General features: G+C 35.0%; 1 protein-coding gene across 1 annotated transcript; it reads right to left on the reverse strand.

Moving 5' to 3' along the window:
* Positions 1-99: 99 nt before the first annotated feature.
* Positions 100-20,538, reverse strand: Pdcd4 (Programmed cell death 4). The gene is made up of 10 exons (XM_090117807.1): positions 20,075-20,538; positions 14,570-14,730; positions 11,174-11,275; positions 10,298-10,415; positions 9,584-9,743; positions 8,928-9,017; positions 8,034-8,166; positions 5,880-5,990; positions 4,032-4,171; positions 100-2,968 (listed from the first exon to the last, which is right to left on the reverse strand). Exons 1-10 carry the CDS (start codon positions 20,520-20,522, stop codon positions 2,896-2,898), a joined length of 1,536 nt encoding a protein of 511 aa, XP_089973933.1. The 5' UTR covers positions 20,523-20,538; the 3' UTR covers positions 100-2,895.
* Positions 20,539-21,088: the final 550 nt, after the last annotated feature.

Raw genomic sequence — 21,088 nt, forward strand, 5'->3', positions numbered from 1 at the left:
ATTGATTTTATTTGATCTCTTTGTCTATGGTACAAAGCTTAAGCCATTTCTTTTAATTTAAAAAATACATTCTTTCGCTCTCACACTTCTTTTTTTAAATACATAGTTTTGTTCTAAAAATGACTTTTTTCTTTTATAAGGGGCGTTTTTTCAATCTTTGCTTAAATTATAAAGAAACCATTTCAGAAATGTCTTCTAACTAGATGATCTAGAGGTTTTATATTTGAAAAATCAAGAAATATTGAAAAATCACCCCAAAATGGAATAAAAAATATCATATGTGCACAAAATTAAAGAAAATCATATTCATAAATGCATTTAATTCAGAAAATAATACAGCATTTTTTTCACAGAGAAACATAACTGTACTTGTACAACATATTTTTTACAAACAAGGTATTTTGGTATAACCAAGTATTCGTTTTTGTATTATTGCTAACAGAGAGAAATATCGCCGTCTCGCTCTCACTCATAAGCGACCACGTTAATGTCGTAAATGAAAATTTTAATTTAACTCAAGAAAAAGACTAGATTTTCCGTTTTTCATAATAAATATGCAGTTAAAAATTAAACACGCTTTATGATAAATACATTGAGTTACTATGTACTACTTACTAGAGAGGACATCGCTACTACACTATTTGAAACACGAGTTAGAGCCAATCGTCTCAAACAAATTTTTTTGTTACATTGATTGGTTTTAATTTCTAAGTAATATGAGGCAGAATATCTATCCACCACGCGCCGCGCACATATTTTGTTCGTGGTGCCCTCTCTATAATAATACCTCAATGTGTATAGAAGTTTAAAATGAGTCCATTTAAAGTCAAAATCAAGTCTAAAAGAGACACACAAACATACAGGTGAAACTAATAAATGCGTGTTAAAAAGATATTGTGTTAATTTCGCGGCATTTAGGAATTATACTTGTTATAAAGGCGGTTTTTCATATACGACATCAACGCAACAATATCTATGAAGAATTTTAAAAACACCTAATCTAACGTCCCTAGACGTATAATAAAAATATCGCCCACTGAACAGTGAATATACGATACAACTTAAATATACATTTAATATAGTAATTATATAGAAAAAAAACATCCGTGGCTGTCTGACGATCACTTGTCTACGTACTAGAAAAAAAAATGGCACATCGTTCAAACAGCCACAGATTAAACAGTCCATTTACGCGCCAAAAACACGTCACAGACAACGCGCGGCAGACCATAGCTAATAGACAATAAAACACAAAAAGGTTTTATATTTATTGTAAAATCCTTTTATTGTTTTTAATTATTATTGTACACTTATTGTACATATCATTTTTATAAGTTAAATGATATTTTTCGCGATGAAAATAAATGCTTGCTTAATTGCAATGATGAATTTGGTATTTTAGTTGCCAGTATGTATTGTACAAAAAAATATATTTTTCTTAAGCTTTCCTTCGTATTGATAGATTTTTTACTATAATATATTGATATCCATCAATTTTTACTATAATATATGATGTAGTGGGAATTTAGATGTTCCAGGACAATTTTCCAGGGATTAATAATGTTTTCCTTTTAATATTATTAAATGAGAATTCATACAGTTTAAAAAAATTACTTATACGAAAACGAAACAAAAACACAGCATAGCAGATATACTTTCTTAACATAGGTAAATGCAAAATTTGAAAAAAAAAATAGTGGGGTTAGGTGCAGATGCATTATACATCTGTTTCACTGATCGATTTTCTTTAGGGACAAGTAGGTGATCAGCCTTCTGTGTCCTGCCAGACGGAAACATTTTTGAAGTGAAAACTTCTTTAGCGGCGTTGAGCACTTTTTCTGTAATGGGTATAAAATCTTAAACTCGCGTCAGGACACGTGACCTGATCGAATAAGCGTAAGACAGATGGATATCAAACATGCTCAACGTTAATAATCAAGTATTCACTTCTGCCGGAACTCCCGGAGTGCAACCCGTCTTTTTTTCCTTCGTCTCCACCGGGAATCGAACCCAGGACCCCTCGGTGTTATGCTCACGCGTCAACCGTACCAAGGAGGCGGTCAATCGAATCAAATTTTCGAGTAGTTTTAATTAATTATTTAACACTATATTTCACTTTGTACTATAATTACTAAAAAATATCGATTCAGTCAACATTTAATGTGAAAATAAGTTATGTCTACGCATGTACTAAGTTACATCAAGTTTGATTATATGACTATCTGACAATCTTAATTGGCTGGACACATTTAGATGAATTCGACAAAAAAGATAGCTGGGTAATTTTTAGTTATTACGTCGTTAACTAAGTAAATGCTTAACGCTAACCTAAATACATAGTTACAACAAAAACAGTTTAATGTGGCCAATTATCATAATAAATTTACTAACTTACAATTTTTAATTGGAAGAAACACAAATTCGCGCGTTTTTTTGTATAATATATATTTACGGAGGTTAAAAATTATAATATTTTTTTATTGAACTTTTGTCTGTTTGTCTATATGTATGTCTGGGCTTAACTCAAAAACTACTGGATGGATTTACTTCAAAGGTACCGAGATAGCTTGAGACCCGAGGAAGGCCATAGGATAGGTTTTATCCCGGAAATCCCACGGGAACGGGAACTATGCGGGTTTTACTTCGAGAACGCGGGCGGAAAGCTAAAAATATATACATAATATATTACTAGCTTTGCCCTGCGGTTTCACCCGCATTGCTCCGCTCCTGTTGGTCTTAGCGTGATGATATATATCCTTCCTCGATAAATGGGCTAACACCGAAATTTTCAAATCCGACCAGTAGTTCCTGAGATTGGCGCGTTCAAACAAACTCTTCATATTTATAATACTAGTATAGACACACCGGTCTGTCTGTGCGTGCGCGCGTAACGATTTACTCTCTCAGTTTTAGCGCGTGATCTTTGATCGCACCACCGTCGCCCTCGGAGACGAAACGTTTGCGGCCCCTGGAAATAAAATTAAAAAAAATTAGTTTAAGGGCTGATTTTTCAATCCTTGGTTAAAACTTATTCGTCGAATAATGTGTATACAACTACCATTTTAAAAACGTATTCTAATTGCCCGTATTTGACAGTTTACGTGACATTTTAATATTATCGTGTAATACTTTATTGGACGGATAAGTTTTATCCAAGCATTGAAAAATCGGCCCTAAATTAACTAAAAAAAAAAAACAGGCCAAGTGCCCTTTCTATTATGTTGAAACGATAAATGTATGTTTTAACTATATTTCTACATTTTAAATGGTTTTGTTTTATGTACTTTCATTTTAATATGTTGTACAATAAAGAGTAAATAAATAAATAAAAATAAATATGTTTGTGCTATAGGGCTTGTTAAAAATAAATACCTAAACAATTTTTTTAAGACATTGGTTTAACCAAATTTCAAACTGTGTTCCCTGTGATTTTGATTTCCTTGCGAATGGCGAAAATTGCAAAAATTTCTAGCATATAGTACAGCTGTATCTTGACGAAAAAAAAGTCTCGGTCTGGTAGGACACAGAAGGCTGATCACCTACTTGTCCCTAAAGAAAATCGACCAGTGAAACAGATCTATAATGCATCTGCCCCTTACCCCACTAGGGGGCATGGAAAGAAAGAAAGAAACAAAAAATATTTATTGTCACATGTTACACACACTTAATAACTAAGTACTTATATTACTAAAAAAAATTAAAAATAGTTTACATGGCAATCGGGTCAGATTCAGCCATGCTTTGCCATGTCGGGCTTTAACACCTGAACAGCGCTGATTTTCAGTCTACTTTTGTCTGATTTTTTTAAAGTGAAACTTTTATTACATCGTCTCAAACTTTTTTGTCTGTGTAGCGCATGTCGCGTGTATCGCGACTGCCGAGTAGGTATACCTACTCGGCAGCCGACCGTCACGCGACATGCGCTACACAAAGCAGTGTTCGGAACCGTCCGAACAGTTTCACTTTTACCGTGGTTTCATAAAACCACACAACATTTTTTCAGTCTGATTTTCAGACCGGCAGACACTCACCGCGTGGGCATCCGCTTGAGCACCGGCTCCCCGAGCCGGAACCGCTGCTGGCAGCGCTCCACGAACCGGTCGAGCATTATGTACGCGAGCGGCACGTCCAGCACTATGTCCGACATGTCCTCCAGCACGCGCAGGAAGCCCTAACGATACGACCAATTCTATTCTAATATATATTATAAAGGCGAAAGTTTGTAAGGATGTATGGATGTATGGATGTATGGATGTTTGTTACTCTTTCAGGTAAAAACTACTGAACCGATTACAATGAAATTTAGCACACATATAGAGGGTAACTTGGATTAACACATAGGATAGTTTTTATCCCGGAAATCCCACGGGAACGGGAACTATGCGGGTTTTCCTTTGCAAACGCGGGCGAAGCCGCGGGCGGAAATCTAGTAATCAATAAAATAATAAAAAAATGTGTGCATGTAGGTACTAGTAGTAATCGTAATTGAAAAAAGTTAAGCAAAAGTGCAGTTTTATCAAAACGAAATATCATGTTATTCTATGTCGTCGTTACTAGGTTACATTGTTGAATTTCGTTGAACTGTCAAATGTTGCCTATTAAAATGGCTCTACTATAACTTCCGAACCGCCATTAAGTTTGAATCGAACTGTAAGTATAATAACAAAGTTGTTTTCATCACATGCACGTATGCTTGGGCAGGCGCAGCGCATTTCATTATCAAACTATTATCGACATTGTCCTAATTAAAATAAGATTCAAAATCAAATAACAACAATTTATTCGTCGCCACCAACACGCTCGCGCGGCACGCAAATCTCGTCAACCAAAAATCATCCGTTTTTTTTTCTCTTCTCTTGATTATTTCCTCTCATTCTTTTACAAGTAATGTAATCAATAACATGTCCCAATCATTGAGGTATTATTACTACGTATAGAGAGGAGACCACTAACAAATTCTGTGCGCGGCGCGGGGCGGCTAGTGAGTCATACACTTTGTAGATATTCTGCCTCTTATTACTTATAAATGTAACCAATCAATGTAACATATAAATATTGTTTATCTTATTAAAAAATATGAATAAACTTATCAATTAAAACCAATCAACGTAACAAAAAAAAAAATCGGTTTGAGACGATTGACTCTTAATCGTGTTACAAATAGTGTAGTAGCGATGTCCTCTCTAGTACGTAGTACATAGTAATTAATGGTCCCAATCCATCATTTTATTCGCGAATGTACACGTGTATCTCTCGAAAAATTTATTACATAAAGAATGACGATAAGTGTGTCGAGTAAACTCAGGTAGTGTGTCATGTATTGCGGGAATGCGCTGCGTTGCCCTTCGCTATATCTGCGCCAGCCCTTTATAACCTCATCCTTCTACAAATAGAGCAATAATTGAAAATGCAGGTGAAGCCACGGGCAAAAAGCTAGTATCAATATAAAAACAAATTTATAAGGACTTAGATACATAAAACTGAAAGAATAGAATAAATTCGATCGCTCTGGCGAATCACGAGTGGCCGAGTTGGTCAGGCATCCGCCCCGGATTGGTTCGAAAGGATGCGGGTTCGAGTCCCGCCTGGTGATAGAATTTTTTCTATTCTTTATAAATTTATATTTATAAAGCATTTGAATGCCATATAACCAAAAATATCAAATCTATACTAATATTATAAAGCTGAAGAGTTTGTTTGTTTGTTTGAACGCGCCAATCTCAGGAACTACTGGTCCGATTTCAAAAATTCTTTCGGTGTTAGAGAGCCCATTTATCGAGGCAGGTTATAGGCTATATATCATCACGCTAAGACCAACAGGAGCGGAGCAATGCGGGTGAAACCGCGCGGCACAGCTAGTTCAATATAAAAACACTCACTCTATCCATCTGATCGGGTGTGACGATGACACTCCGCCTCAACTCAGCGAGGAAGGTGCACAGTTGGTCTTCCACGCTTGAGTTTATAGCCTCCACCGCTAGTAGTACCGTCTGAAAAAGCAATATTATAATCTATATATGCTTAATATATATAAAACTCGTGTCACAATGTTTGTCCTCAATGGACTCCTAAACCACTTAACCGATTATAATAAAATTCGCACACCATGATCGATCCAACTTGAGAGATAGGATAGTTTAAACATGTAGGTACCACGGGCGAAGCCGGGGCGGACCGCTAGTATGTAATATATAAAATTGAAACCCGTTTCGCGTTGTCACGGCATCACGTGTGAACGGCTGAACCGATTTCGATAATTCTTATTATATTCCTTGAAGTACGAGGAGGGTTCTTATGTAGAGAAAACGTAAATATGTACCACGGGCGAAGCCGGGGCGGACCGCTAGTTGTCATATAAATAGCTACTTAGAGAAATACATATATTTTGAAATGGTGGCTCATCATCATGGTTTATGAGATACAGCCTGGTGAGAGATAGACAGACAACAAAGTTTGAATAATAGAGTCCCGTTTGACCCTGTCCATACGGAACCCTAAAAATAAAATCTATGGGCATGGGAAGGGGGCGTCGCGTCGTACTTTCGATAATGAATAGAACATAGACTTAAAAACAAGAAAAAGGATCCGCACATACAGACACACGGACGTCCAAGACAGAACTTTTTTAAACTGTTTTTTAACTAGTTTAAATAACAAAAATGACATCAAAAATATCATGAATGTTAAAAATAGTGTTTTTTCTTAATATGTGTGTGTATGTATTATCTTACAAGTGCAATGTATGATACATAAAGACATTTTAAGTTTGAAAAATCAGATGTTTTGCGCGAAGTGACAGTAGTACCCACCTCAACGCTTCGCTTATGAGGCGTGCAAAATGTTAGGAGAGTACAATAAAAGCTTAAAAAATCGTTTAAAAATAATTTATTGCGTTATGCCAATAGTCGTAGAACAAATGTTGTTACTTATGATGTAAACTATCTTGTCCTGCGAGGTTGCTGATGTTTTACAAGTAACCCTGTATATGTAGACAGAGTGATGTAAATTTTGACGCATTTTTGTTATTTATGTATTTCAATATTACCACACAGACCAACTCATATTAAAAGAGCTTTAATACTATAGGCCCATCTAGTACTACCAGATGGACTAGATTTTCAGACCTAGTCCAAGACCTCAATCATTGAAGACACAAAATCACATGGAATGCGGACTTACTTCAAAGATCACCTTGTCGTAATAAAATTGCCCGAATCAAATATTTTACAAACCAATATTTATAAACCACAGGACAGTTCTTTGGCATATTACTATAATATATAATGTTATACTATAACTAGCGGTCCGCCCCGGCTTCGCCCGTGGTACACGTTTACGTTTTCTCTACATAAGAACCATCCTCGTACTTCAAGGAATATAATAAAAAAAGAATTATCGAAATCGGTTCAGCCGTTCTCGAGTTATGCGCTTACCAACACATTTTGCGATTCATTTTTATATATAAGAAGATATAGATGTTAAATATGTAATTTGTAAAATTAAATTGTAAAACTGACATGATTAAAAAGAGCAACTATGTACTTTCTTGCCGGTTCTTCTCCGTAGATACTGCTTTCCGAATCGGTGGTAAATGTTAAAAATTTGTACCTAATGACGTTTCAAAAGTGCTTCTAGAAGAAGTCTTATTAAATAAATAAATGAATGAATGAATGAAAATAATTTATTTGCACCAAAAACAAGGAAACAATACGAAAAAAACACATACAAACAAACACGTACAAAAAGGCGGCCTTATCGCTAAAGCAGCGATCTCTTCCAGGCAACCTTTAGTCGAGGATCATGAGAATTACGTTTTATGATGAGGTTGATGGTGCAGAACACAAAAATCATTAAATAAATAAGTATAAGACTACACATAGTATACATACATATACATACATACGGATATTATAAAGATAAAAAGTAAATATTTAGTTGCTTTTTAAACTCATTCAATTCAATAAATGTTTGAGTTTGAGTTTAATCTACAGCACCATGTAGCAGCTAGCAGTTAGCAGCTCGTCCAGGGTTACCTCGTACACCAGCTCGTGGTGGAAGTGCGGCACCTCCAGGTCTCGCACGCAGCGCATCGCCTCCGCCAGGTCCCTGGAGGTGAGGTACTCCTTGAGGAGCAGCTGGATCTGACGAATGAGGGACTTCACTGGCCTGGGGGTGGAAACGAGCTTGTAGTCACTACATAGTATTAAACAAATTCGCTTTTTCTGTCCCTATATCCCTATACATGCTTAAATCTTTAAAACTACGCAATGTATTTTGATGCAGTTTTTTTTACTAGATATTAGGTTTTAGACAAAGCGGGCGAAGCCGCGGGCGGTAAGCTGGTGATAAATAAATAATAAAAATCTTTATTGACATAATAATACAGGTAAAAATATTCGTCTCTAATTCTTCCCTTCGTCTCCTAAACTAGCCAGAATAAATTTTAATTTAGCAAACATATTTGTAGCTACATTGTTTGTAGTATATTTGCTACAAATAATATAAGTAAGTAGTAGTAAATTTTCTGTAGGATTGCTAGTTTAGGAGGAAAAGCGTAAAACACTTAGCAAGATGGCGGCCGGGATAAAAATATTGTGACCTTGAATGTTTACACATTTATGCGTGTAACAAATATGTTAATCATACCCAATTATGTATATGAAAATGTCAAGAGACGTGCGTACGATTTATTATTGATAGCTTTTTCATTGGTTAACAATGATTGAAAAATCTGCCTAATTGGAGAAATTTTTAACAGTAAAATGTATCATGAAACAGGATTCGAAATCCCGCCTTTTACCTAATGTAGTAAACCGTTACATTTTTGCTTTTTGAAAACAAAATTTTGAGAGGAATATTTTGAAATTTGAGAAATACATGCATTTATTTTAAAATTCAAAAAATCTAAATAAACTACTAAAACCCACCTGATACCACCGCCAACGCCCCATATATTGTCCAATCGCACGAGCCCATGCTTCATGGACAACAACGTTTCCGCCCTGTGTATCGCTTGTCTGAAAGAAAAATATAATATTTTATAAGTAAACAGCTAAAAGTGAGCAATTTTTATCTTAAATTGTAGTTAAAACTATATTTTCTTGCATTTTAGATATTATTTTGGTTGGAGAATCTGTCGGGATCGCTTCATCAATAGCTAATGTTATTAAATTTCAAATTTACATCTTGAAATTTTTAGTTGTCACTTTTTGGTCTGTTTTTGTACTAGCCACCTAGCGGGCATAGTTGGTTGTGTGTACTAAATGCATTTACAAGTGTGTGTGTGTGTTTTGTCATACGGATATTTATGTGCGTGTTTGTGTGAGTTACGTTGTTTGCGCGCGTATAGGTGTATTTACTAGCGTGCCTGTGGATGTGTGTGTTTAAGAACGTGCATGCGTTTAGGTCTTTGCTTGCGATCGGTGTGTTCAAGTGTGTTTTTGAGTGCTTGCATGTGCATGCGCTTAACAGTGTGTATTTATGAGCGTGTGTATGTGTTTAAGTGTATATGTAAGTGCGTGCGTGCTTTTGGGTCTTTTCTGTGTGTGTTGTGTATATTTGTGTGTATGTCTGTATATCTCACCTGGCCGGTGCGTTCAACGGCAACTCGGCCATGTTCTGCAGGAAGCGCGGCGGCAGACAGTCGTCGGCGACGCATCGCGCTATAAAGTTGGACAGCAACACCGCCGCGTCGGGCGTGTCCAGTATTAGATCTGGCGCCTTTTCTAGGAGACGTTCGAACGCTAGAAGAATAAAGAAACAAAAAATTATTAAAATAAAAGACGTGTAGCACTCGGGGACTGCCGCGGTAAAGCTATTGCATGCTATGCCTTCAAGCCACACCTCCGTGTCCGTCGGAGTGGGGAGCGTGAGGTTTTTCGTAACTAAATTTCTGGATTCGGTCCCCAAGGCTGCGATAGAAGCTATGCAATAGCTTAAAAAAAATGGAATGAATAGCGAAAGAATTATGTAAATGTAAGAGGACTACAGCGCTGTAGAAAATAATTTAGATTTTTACATAAAAACCCTGTCAAGTGTGAGTCGTACTCGCACACGGAGTGATCTACACAAATTTGATTTTTATTGTTTGTAGTAAGTTTAAATTTCTATTGTTCGAGAAAGTTCTAATTTTAATACATATTAAAAATCCGAAACTGTCAGTCACTTTTACGCCTCATGGCCATAGAAGCAATTTAATTGTATAGTGGAAAACCCATCTATTATATTTTTCAAACTTTTAATTTTTTCATTGGTTATCAGTAGCTTTTAAAACAAAAACTATAATAAAGTGACTCACCATAACCAATATCCTTAACGGTAAAGATCCTTCCATAGAGATCAGATATGAGGACGGATGCCATCTCGCAGTGGGATGGTTTATGGTCCAGTGCTACTTCTATTATGGTCTCGCATACCTGTGAATATAATAATTATATTTATTGCAGGAAAAGCAAGTATTTTTTTAAACAACATTTATGATGACCCCGTGACCACGCTCGTTGTAAAGTGTTCGAAACGTCGGGAAAATAATATAATGAATACAATCGCGTTTAAAATCCGTTAAAAAGTCTTTAAATTTTTAAATGTATAATACTAGCGTAAAATCAAACACTAGAAAATACTAATACTTATGATGGTACATAGTATAAAATAAAGTCACTTTCTCTGTCCCTTTGTATGCTTAATTCTTTAAAACTACGCAACGGATTTTGATGCGGTTTTTTTTAATAGATAGTAATTGAAGAGGAAGGTTTTAGTATAAAATTTTTTAGGTTCTAGACAAAGCGGGCGAAGCCGCGGGCGGTAAGCTAGTTAAAAATAAAACTATTTTAAAAATTATTTCACGAATAGAAAACTACATAATTTCTTATTTACATAGGTAATAAATTTCATTTCCCTTATGTATAATTCAAATTTACACCATACAATATAAAAATCGTAGATAATATATCATTTTTTTTATATCTTAGTTTACATTAGGGCCGATTTTTCAATGCTTGGATAAAACTTATTCGTCGAATAATGTATATACCTACCATTTTAAAAACGTATTCTAATTGCCCGTATTCGACAGTTTACGTGACATTTTAATATTGTCGTGTAATACTTTATTGGACGGATAAGTTTTATCCAAGCATTGAAAATCGGCCCTTAATACAATAAAATCGCTTACCAAATGACTCTGCTTCGAGGGAACAAATTCAAGGAAATCCTCAGCCGCCGCGTTGGTGTCACCATGCTCAAAGTACTCCAGTATCACCGGTTCTGATTTACGCTGGAACAAACATACAAACAAATTATTTACCACTAAAGCAAGCCAATTTTGAAGTATTATATCTTTTGATCACTGACTAACTTTTTGGACAAATCGGTTGCAATGAGCAAATAAACGCGAGTCACACCGCGTGTTACAGCTAGTTTAGCGTAATTTCCTAAGAATATATATGTTATAGTCAAAGTCCGATACACAGTCTCTTCGCGGAAGGACTGGTTTATCCTAGGTTTGGCCAAAGCCATCAGGCAATCCCCGAAATACATTTCAATTTCGCCCTTTGCCTGAAGTATTTTTAGTCAAACCCAGGAGCTCCTAACTTTTCAGTCAAACGTCGAAAGTAAATTATTCTGTTTCGGTTTTGGCCTAGTCAATCCTAGAAGCGACTGCAATTCTCGGTCAAACGTTGATCTGAACATGTTTCAACAGGTTCATAATGTCTCTCGCGGACCGCGGTGTAGGTAGGTGTTCTATAAAGATTAATTTTTCATTTTAATTACCTAAGAAATTATTAAAACAATTAACATTAATGCCTCACCATGTCAGAAAAATGATTAATTTGTCACTTTAATTACCTAAGAAATTATTAAAACAATTAACATTAAAGTTAATGCCTCACCATGTCAGAAAAATGATTAATTTTTCATTTTAATTACTTAAGAAATTATTAAAACAATAAACATCAAAATTTTAAAAATGTTATTTTATTATACTTAATCTTATACAAACTAACCTCCGTATATTCCAAAGCATTTATTTATTTATTTTATACTTTATTGCACATCGTACAAAAGGCGGGCCTGATGCCACACGGCATTCTCTCAAAGCATCTCAAATATAAAAGTGAAAATCACGTAAGCTGACCAATGTCAGAACTGGCAGAGTTAAGCGGTTCTTAAGACTTGAAAGCTGCTTAAATGATAAAATGCTTCCAAATATACGAAGATAAGACACTTCATACCTATATCGGAGTTTGACTCGTCAAACCCCGATTTAATAAAATTGTGTTTTGACGTTTGCCTGACCAAATTAGTCTCTCCCAGGTTTGACGAAAATTGTTTAGTCAAAGGCCGAAAATTTACATTTGTTTGGGCTTTGACTAAGTCATTCAGTCTGACCTGAGGATTGACCAGTCCAACCTAGGAGCGCCGGAGCTTCGGAGTTTGCCTATAACATATATACATAATAATATATTGGACTAGATGCGCTCCGCGGATTTACCCGCTCCTATTAGTCTTAGCGTGTTGATATATAGCCTTAAATAGACTTAATCGACAAATGGACTATATAACAGTGAAATCATGTTTCAAATCGGAGATCCTGAGTTTATCGCGTTCAAACATACAAACTCTTGAGCTTTATAATATTAGTATAGATTTATCGATCCTGCATACATAAGTATGAAGGATCGATAAATCGGTATGTAACAATGAATAGACAATTTGCCAAGTGTTGAATTAAAATTCTGTACGAAGTTTTTGTACAAGCTCGTAATATTTGTTTTTTTTTTGTTATAAAATTGTATTTAGTGTTTCTTTGTGTTTTGTTTTAATTTTTGATACTTGGTGACCGTGTAATAATAATTTCGTTGTGTTTTAACTCGCTTTTATTAGCTTCGCCTATAATTATATTAAATTCAAACTTTTTCATTGTATTATTTGTTTGCTTTGTAATAGATAATTCAAAACAAAATCAAACTTTTATCTCTAACTAATTATGTACATACCCTGACAAATTTTTTATTAAAAAATACACACTTATATATGCAAAGGCGAAAAACTATGTCAAACTACAATAAAAATTCTCAACAATCAGACGTCTTTCTCTAACGCGTTATATGGCATATATATCTATCTCTAGTTGTGACACGATTATTCGAAAACCACTCGAGTGATAAGAAATCGGCGATAATATATTATCAGCATTATTCTTCCACTATTCTTATTCTTACTAATATTATAATTTGGTTTAAAAAACTAAAATAAATCTGAAGAAATTATTGTAATGTCACTGATCCTTTTAAGTGTACAAAGATTGAATAAAATCTGTCCGTTTAAAGTGGGTGAATATCGAATCAAAAGGAGTCGGTTACGACGAAGCTATTATAAAGTGGTGTTTGTTTGTTTGTCTGCCTTTCACGTCGCAATGGAGCAATTTTTAGATATTATTTTTCTTCTGGAAATATTTAGGATGCTAGAGATTGATAAAGGCTTTTTACCGCGATGAAAAATCTCATTTCAGTGGGAATTAGCTTTGTAACTCGTGGACGAAGCCGCGGACGGTAAGCTAGTATACTACATACATTAGTTTATTTGTAACTTAAAAAATTTACCAATTTTAACAGTTTAAGCCCTGAGGATTATCGATATAAAACACTTGATAAAAATTTAACATATATTAGGATTAAGATTACGATAAAAAAAACCTAACTTTAGTATAAATGCGACCGTACGTTTGTTTATCTTTAACGTACCAACGGGGCATTTTTAGGGTTCCGTACCCCAAAGGTAAAACGGGACCCTAATGCTTGACGTTGGGCGGTTCAAATTAACTTCATATTACTGTGATATATTCTATACTAATTATATTAAAATTATAAAGCTGAAGAGTTTGTTTGTTTGTTTGAACGCGCTAATCTCAGGAACTACTGGTCCGATTTGAAAAATTATTTCGGTGTTGGATAGCCTATTTATCGAGGAAGGCTATAAGCTATATATCATCACGCTAAGCCCAATAGGAGCAGAGCACTGCGGGTAAAACCGCGGAGCACAGCTAGTTCAATTATAAATTACAACCAAATCGCTACCGCTTATATTTGCACCACACGCCATCTATACGGGTCAACGACCTAACGCCGCGGCCAAGTGTGAGTCGCCAAATAATCACGCGTAAATATGGGACGAGCGAGATTAAGATAACGTCTTATAAACAGTATCGATAAATCTATAAATGTAAAACTGTAAATAAAATTGAAAATGTTATTTTAAAATAACTTTTGCTCATGTTAGTACTAATTATTATTGAATTGAAAGTCAACTGAAAAAGGTTTTTTGTTTGTCTTTGTTCCAACATGGTATTCATATCAGGAACGGCTAAAGCCTTTTAAATGGGACTTTGACTAGAAGAACGCTATAACACTTTAAATTTTTACTTTCATCAATGCGTGTGTGCCGAGCACACGTGTCAAAAGTGAAACTTCTTTTGCAAGATTCAAAGATACCAAAATAGTCCTCTACTACATGACGTGACGGTATTGAAGAATTACTTCAAAATTTTATTAGATTTTCAATCACTCACCACAATCTCCTCAGGGTCAGCTTCCACAATCACCTGCTTGAACTCAATGTCGCCGTTCGTGACGGCCTCCGAGTCGTAGTTGGGGTCGTTCTCGTCTTCAGCGTATTCCTCCAGCATCTCGGACCCTGGGAGACCCCAGACGCCCTTGCCACCAGCACCACCTGGAACGAATTGGTATTGGTATCGAAGAGGTTTGACTCAATGATGTACAATGTAGACTCACACCTATTAAAACGTCGATAGAAAATGACGGAAGTGCGTTGTATAAAACATTCATTAGCACCTTATTACATGACAGTAGGTAATATTAAAAGTATATATGCTCATTAGAAAACTCTGCCCTACAGACGAGAAGGCATAGTTTTTCTTCGGACAACTTTTGATTGCGATTGTGAGGCTAAATTTTTATTGTCCGTCAATGCGATGACAATTTCATTTTGTAAGGATAACAACACAATTTACAAAAAGTACTTGGAGAAGAATAAACTTAGGTTCACATGTCTGACAAAACACAACTCAGCCGGGTTGATATGGCCTATACGAAAGTTTGGTGGACCTGTCGTGGTAATAGAAATTATAAGTGATTTTGATTCTTCAAGTCTGTATCCGTGGCGAAGAAAACATGTTGATAATGACATACATAGCGAAGATTCATAAGAATTGCGTCTTTGCAATGGAAACAAAAAAAAAATATTCTAAAGATACTGATAATCTAGTCAAAAAATTCTTCAAGATTCAGACAATTACCACATTGATTTTGAGTCCCTGCAGTGGTTATAAGAACCACAATAAATATTAGTTTAAAATTAGCTCAATGGTATTTACGAAGCGAGCCAAGCCCTACGCTTAAACCGGGTCAATCGTTTGCAGCAAACGACATTGTTTTGAAGCGTCACTGATAAGACTCTAGTCGCTACACATAACAACAAAACAAAGATAACACATTAGCTAGCGTACGTGACTATCCGCCTTATTACCAAACACGGACTAAGGGTCGTTGCATATATGGCAGAGCACAGCACAGCGCATTTTTCATTGTCAAACTATTATTTTGTCCACATGATGACAATGTTTCCTAATCAATTAAACATCGGTATATATAAGTAGTTTAAATACTAAAAAATACGCTCCTTGAGTGTGTGACGTGTACAAACTACAAAGTTTGAATTAAATCAGTCCTTTTAAAGTGGGTCAAAATTGAGTCTAAAGGAGTCGGTTACATACAAATTACAAACATACAGGTGAAGCTAATAAAAGCGTGTTAAAAATAAACTAACCATTCCATTAGAGTTCATTAGAGAAAAAAAAAATTGTGATTACAATAATCGTAAACAATAAAAAAAAATTGATTCGCGTAAAAATAATAATTTTGATCCGTTGCCAAAAATCACGACGATAAGGAAATATTTAGAAAAAAACACCGTCTATCTCTAACCAATTCACAGCTTTTATCAAACTACGCAGTAGAATTAAGTCACGAAACTAGAAGTGCACACACTTTTTTATTTTTTAGGACACGTTTAAAATTACCATTTTACCATATAGATGTTTTCTAATCAATAGTGATCAACCATAAGTAATAATTATAAAGATAAATTACTATAAATATTTTTTTAAGTGAAACTTCTTTAGTCGCGTTAGGAGTAAAATTTCAAGGTCGCGTCATGGCAATACCGTCACGTCATGGAGTAAGGCAACGATTTTAGTATCTTTGAATCTTGCCAAAGAAGTTTCACTCCTGACACGTGTGCTCGGCACACATGCTCAACATAAAGTGCAATAAGTAAATAAATTGAAGTTATATTATGAGAATATACGGCACAGAAGGTGGCAACAACATAACTAAAACGGAGTTAGGAAATTTCCTAAATTAAATTTAACATTATTTTAAGATACATACAAATATATAAACAAATCTTGATTGTAATAGTTTGGCCCTTGCCCTAGGAACATACTATAGTGTCTCTAATTATTACATAAAACCCAATTTCCATAAAAACGATGGTCACCCTACAAAACTATAAAAACATACCATTTCACCTTGGCAAGATCGTAATATTATGTCACACTTGTTTACATCTAGTTATCAAGTTTGTAATAAATGTATCATTAATGGTTGTTTGTTTTCGTTTTAATATTAAGCTACATTTTTGATAAAGTTTATAATAAACACGCTTGTTATCTATACTAATATTATCCATACTAATATTATAAATGCAAAAGTAACTCTGTCTGTCTGTCTGTTACTCAATCACGCCTAAACTACTGAACCAATTTGCATGAAATTTGGTATGGCGATATTTTGATACCCGAGAAAGGACATAGGCTACTTTTTATTGCGAAATATGTTACCACGGGCGAAGCCGGGGCATTCCGCTAGTAATGTATATTTGTTAAAATATAACTCAGTGTGTAGCTTTATAAATATTTTTACTATTTAAAAGTAAGTTAAGTGAAGTCCCATGTCCCCAAGTGGGGTAAGGGGCAGATACATTAAGCATACACTGTTTCACTGATCGATTTTCTTTAGGGACAAGTTTGTGATCGGCATCTTTTGGCAAAAGCATGTCTTTCTATAGGTTATGTTATGGTAATGTATGGTACAGGTACATAAACTACATCACAGCCAAGTATCATCCAAAGCCGTTCAGTGATTTATTTCCACAGTGAAGCACAAAATATAGTCATAATATTATATTATATAAGCCTGTGCGTTAAATATGACCATCTTTCCGCCCGCAGCTTCGTACTTTGTGTCTAAAACATAATCTTCTTATCTTCTTCTTCTCTTATATATAAAAATGAATCGCAAAATGTGTTGGTAAGCGCATAACTCGAGAACGGCTGAACTGATTTCGATAATTCTTTTTTTATTATATTCCTTGAAGTACGAGGATGGTTTTTATGTAGAAAACCATCCTCGTACTTAGAAAACGTCAATATGTACCACGGGCGAAGCCGGGGCGGACCGCTAGTATACTATACTTAAAAAAACCCATCAAAATCTGTTGAGTAATTTTATAGATCTAAGTCTACAGACATACAGATGTTGGAAAGCAACATTGTATTATACTATGAAGTGAATTAGGATGAGCAAGATTCTACCAAAATATATATATGTATTTTTTGTATGACTTTGGTAAGTTTGAATATACAAGGAAGATTTAATAATGCCTTCTGTGCTGTTTTTCTTTTAGAAAAGTTTTGTTTGTATTTTTAACAGCACAATAAAGAGTATAAATAAATAAATAAATAAATAAACCCAAGCTATAAACGCAGAATTCTACTCTGTTGAAAGCTCCAGGTGACCTTGGCATGCTCAGGTGTGTTCCCCTTTATAATTACATACATTCTTACTAACAAGTCAAGGTATGCCTATAATAAATTTAAACTTCATGATAGAACTATTCTCTTGTGAATTTTATATTATTTTGAATGTTATTTCTAACAAAAATATTGGAAAACTTTAGAGATGTCAAGGGACATCCGGATGGAGCGCAGTTACTAAAATAACTGGTTTGTTTTCTAAGAGAGATAGAGGATACAGACAGGAAAACACATGCACGCCGCATATTACAACTATAGCAAAGTGTTGTTACATCTTTTGGTCTTAATTCCGCCTAGCCCCCTATTAGCAACACACAATAAGGAACTTCATTCCAATTACCATTAAAACACGGTACAATTAAAGTACAAAATTACTGACTATTATAAAATTACTAGTTGTCCGCCCCGGCTTCGCCCGTGGTACCTACATGTTTAAACTATCCTATCTCTCAAGTTGGATCGAACTGCACATGGTGTGCGAATTTTATTATAATCGGTTAAGTGGTTTAGGAGTCCATTGAGGACAAACATTGTGACACGAGATTTATATATATATTAAGATATATCTTTAAGACAAGTCTACCAAAATATTCCACAACTTCAAGCAAATAATATATTTCACTTGAGCGAGACAAAGATTAGAATATATTATGTAAGTTGGAATAAATTTACATATTTATAACTTAAACATACTAAAATATAACCCTCATTCTGTTGTAGACAGGTAAATAAGGCGATCTTTATCTATGTATGGTAATATAAAATTTGTATGTAAGGTATTACTTTTGATGTAATAAATTCCAAATGTGTTTTTGATAATGTATTCCTATTTCCAATATAATGAATTAATGGGTAACTAGTAAGTTAGGCATGTGACTATCACTACATAGTACAAAACAAAGTCGCTTTCTCTGTTTGTGTGTATGCTTAAATCTTAAAAACTATGCAACGGATTTTGGTGCATTTTTTTAATAGATAGACTTATTCAAGAGGAAGGTTTTAGTGTATAATTTATTAGGTTTTAGACAAAGCAGGTGAGGCTGGGGAGGGGAAGCTAGATTGTTTATATTATGTACTAGCTCTCCTCCTGCGGCTTCGCCCGCTTTGCCAAAAACCTAATAAAATATATACTAAAACATGCTAAAACGGTCTTCCTCTTGAATCACTCTATCTATTACAAAAAAACGCATCAAAATCCGTTGCATAGTTTTAAAGATTTAAACATACATACAAACAGAGAAAGCGACTTTGTTTTTACTATGTAGTGACATAAAAACACATGCCTAACTTACTAGTTACCCATTAATTCATTATATTGGAAGTATAAAATCCGTTGCGTAGTTTTAAATATTTAAGCATGCATAGGGACATAGGGACAGAAAAAGCGACTTTGTTTTATACTATGTAGTGATGTGTACATTGGTTTAAAGATATTAAGTTAATTCTGACAACTTTTAAGTGATTGGTTGATAATGATTTTACAGATTTTCTTACAAAACTAAAATGTTGAAATGTATAATCAAACTAAAATCAATTCAATCATCAGATGTGTTTTTATACGTATATTAAATAAGAATTTAGAATCGAGGAAACGTGCCATGACCGAAAAATACGACGTAGTTTCGTTCGGAAAAATGTTGCAAAACAAAAACACGATTAACCTTGATTTTATTAGACGAATAAACCAGTCAACCAAAACATTAACCACATGTTAAAATAATACGTACTTAAATAAAGTATTTTAAGCATAATCAGAACCTTTATTCTGTTTTAAGATTAATATCTATTTATAGTTATGTACGAGATATAAACAAGCGTGATTAGAAAAACAACCTTCGATTAGATGTCGAAAGTTGTTATTGCGTAATTTATAATGTCATTCAACTATGAATGACCTACGCCAATCTATCGATAGGGGAATATAAATATAATATCGTTGCAGCTTGTATCTGCGCACCGCTTCTGCGCTTCGACCTTGAAACCTTAAAATGTCGCAACCCAATACAAAACATCATACGATATGCCGGCAGTCGGCACGTAGTAAACAAAAATTATGTAAACACCCCAATTGCGACTCTATTCACACTAAAGAATAGCTTCCAGAACGTTCCTTTGTGGATGTTGAATTAATAAACTGTATATTTATACAAAATATTCGAATAATTTGTTTTATTTTACCTTTCTTGGGCAAGCCCCTGCCATGACCGTTGCGCGGCCTGCGGCTATTCTTCCAACTACGATATTTCGGCAAAGGAGTGGCGACATTGTTCACGGCGCCCTCCTTGCTGTTCGTGCGTGCAAATTTCTTATTTTTACGACGTAACCGCCCCGAATGAGACGCAGCTGCGTCCCCGGCGCCTTGCTCAACGACCGTTTTCGCATTTTCATCCACCGCCACGTTTTCAGAATCGGAAGCGACGCGTTCCACTTCCATGGTGGCGATGGCAACCGGCTTCGGTTGGGAAAACGAAAGTAAAGAATGCGCAATCGGGTTTAGGGAATCTATTAAGATTCTAGTAGGAACTTGTTCAAAATCTTTATGGGAACAGAGAAACGAATCGAACGAATTGATCACACGTATCCGCGGACGAAGTACTGCGTATTTGTTTTGAGAGCACATGGACATGAAGTTAGCAAAATAACATAGGAAATGCTATTGCAATGCTGCCAACATACAGATACGAAATGCGGAATGTCGTCATTTAAGTTTTGTCTACACGATTCCTAAAAACAGAACGGATCATTTTTTTAAAGGAAATTAAATATATATAATTATTATCACTGTAATTGAATTACTTAAATTAATGACAAATTCAATTTTTTTTCAAAACCTTGTGAAAAAAATGTTGTGTGGTTTTATGAAACCACGGTAAAAGTGAAACTGTTCGAACGGTTCCGAACACTGCTTTGTGTAGCGCATGTCGCGTGGCGGTCGGCTGCCGAGTAGGTATACCTACTCGGCAGCCGCGATACACGCGACATGCGCTACACAGATCAAAAAGTTTGAGACGATGTAATAAAAGTTTCACTTTAAAAAATATTATTTATCATTGTCTATTACCTTAAAACTCAAGAAAAGCTCGACTACTTAGTTATTTGTACGATTTTGTTAAGCCACACTGGAGCCACTTTTGTTCTTATCGAGAGAAAAAACGTAAAACGGGCAATAGGGCAGAACGACGCCTGTCGGGG

The sequence above is a fragment of the Colias eurytheme genome, chromosome 29, assembly GCF_061535395.1.
Source record: "Colias eurytheme isolate Ceu_HAF_F1 chromosome 29, ilColEury1 Martin Lab GWU primary, whole genome shotgun sequence".
Lineage (NCBI taxonomy): Eukaryota > Metazoa > Arthropoda > Insecta > Lepidoptera > Pieridae > Colias > Colias eurytheme.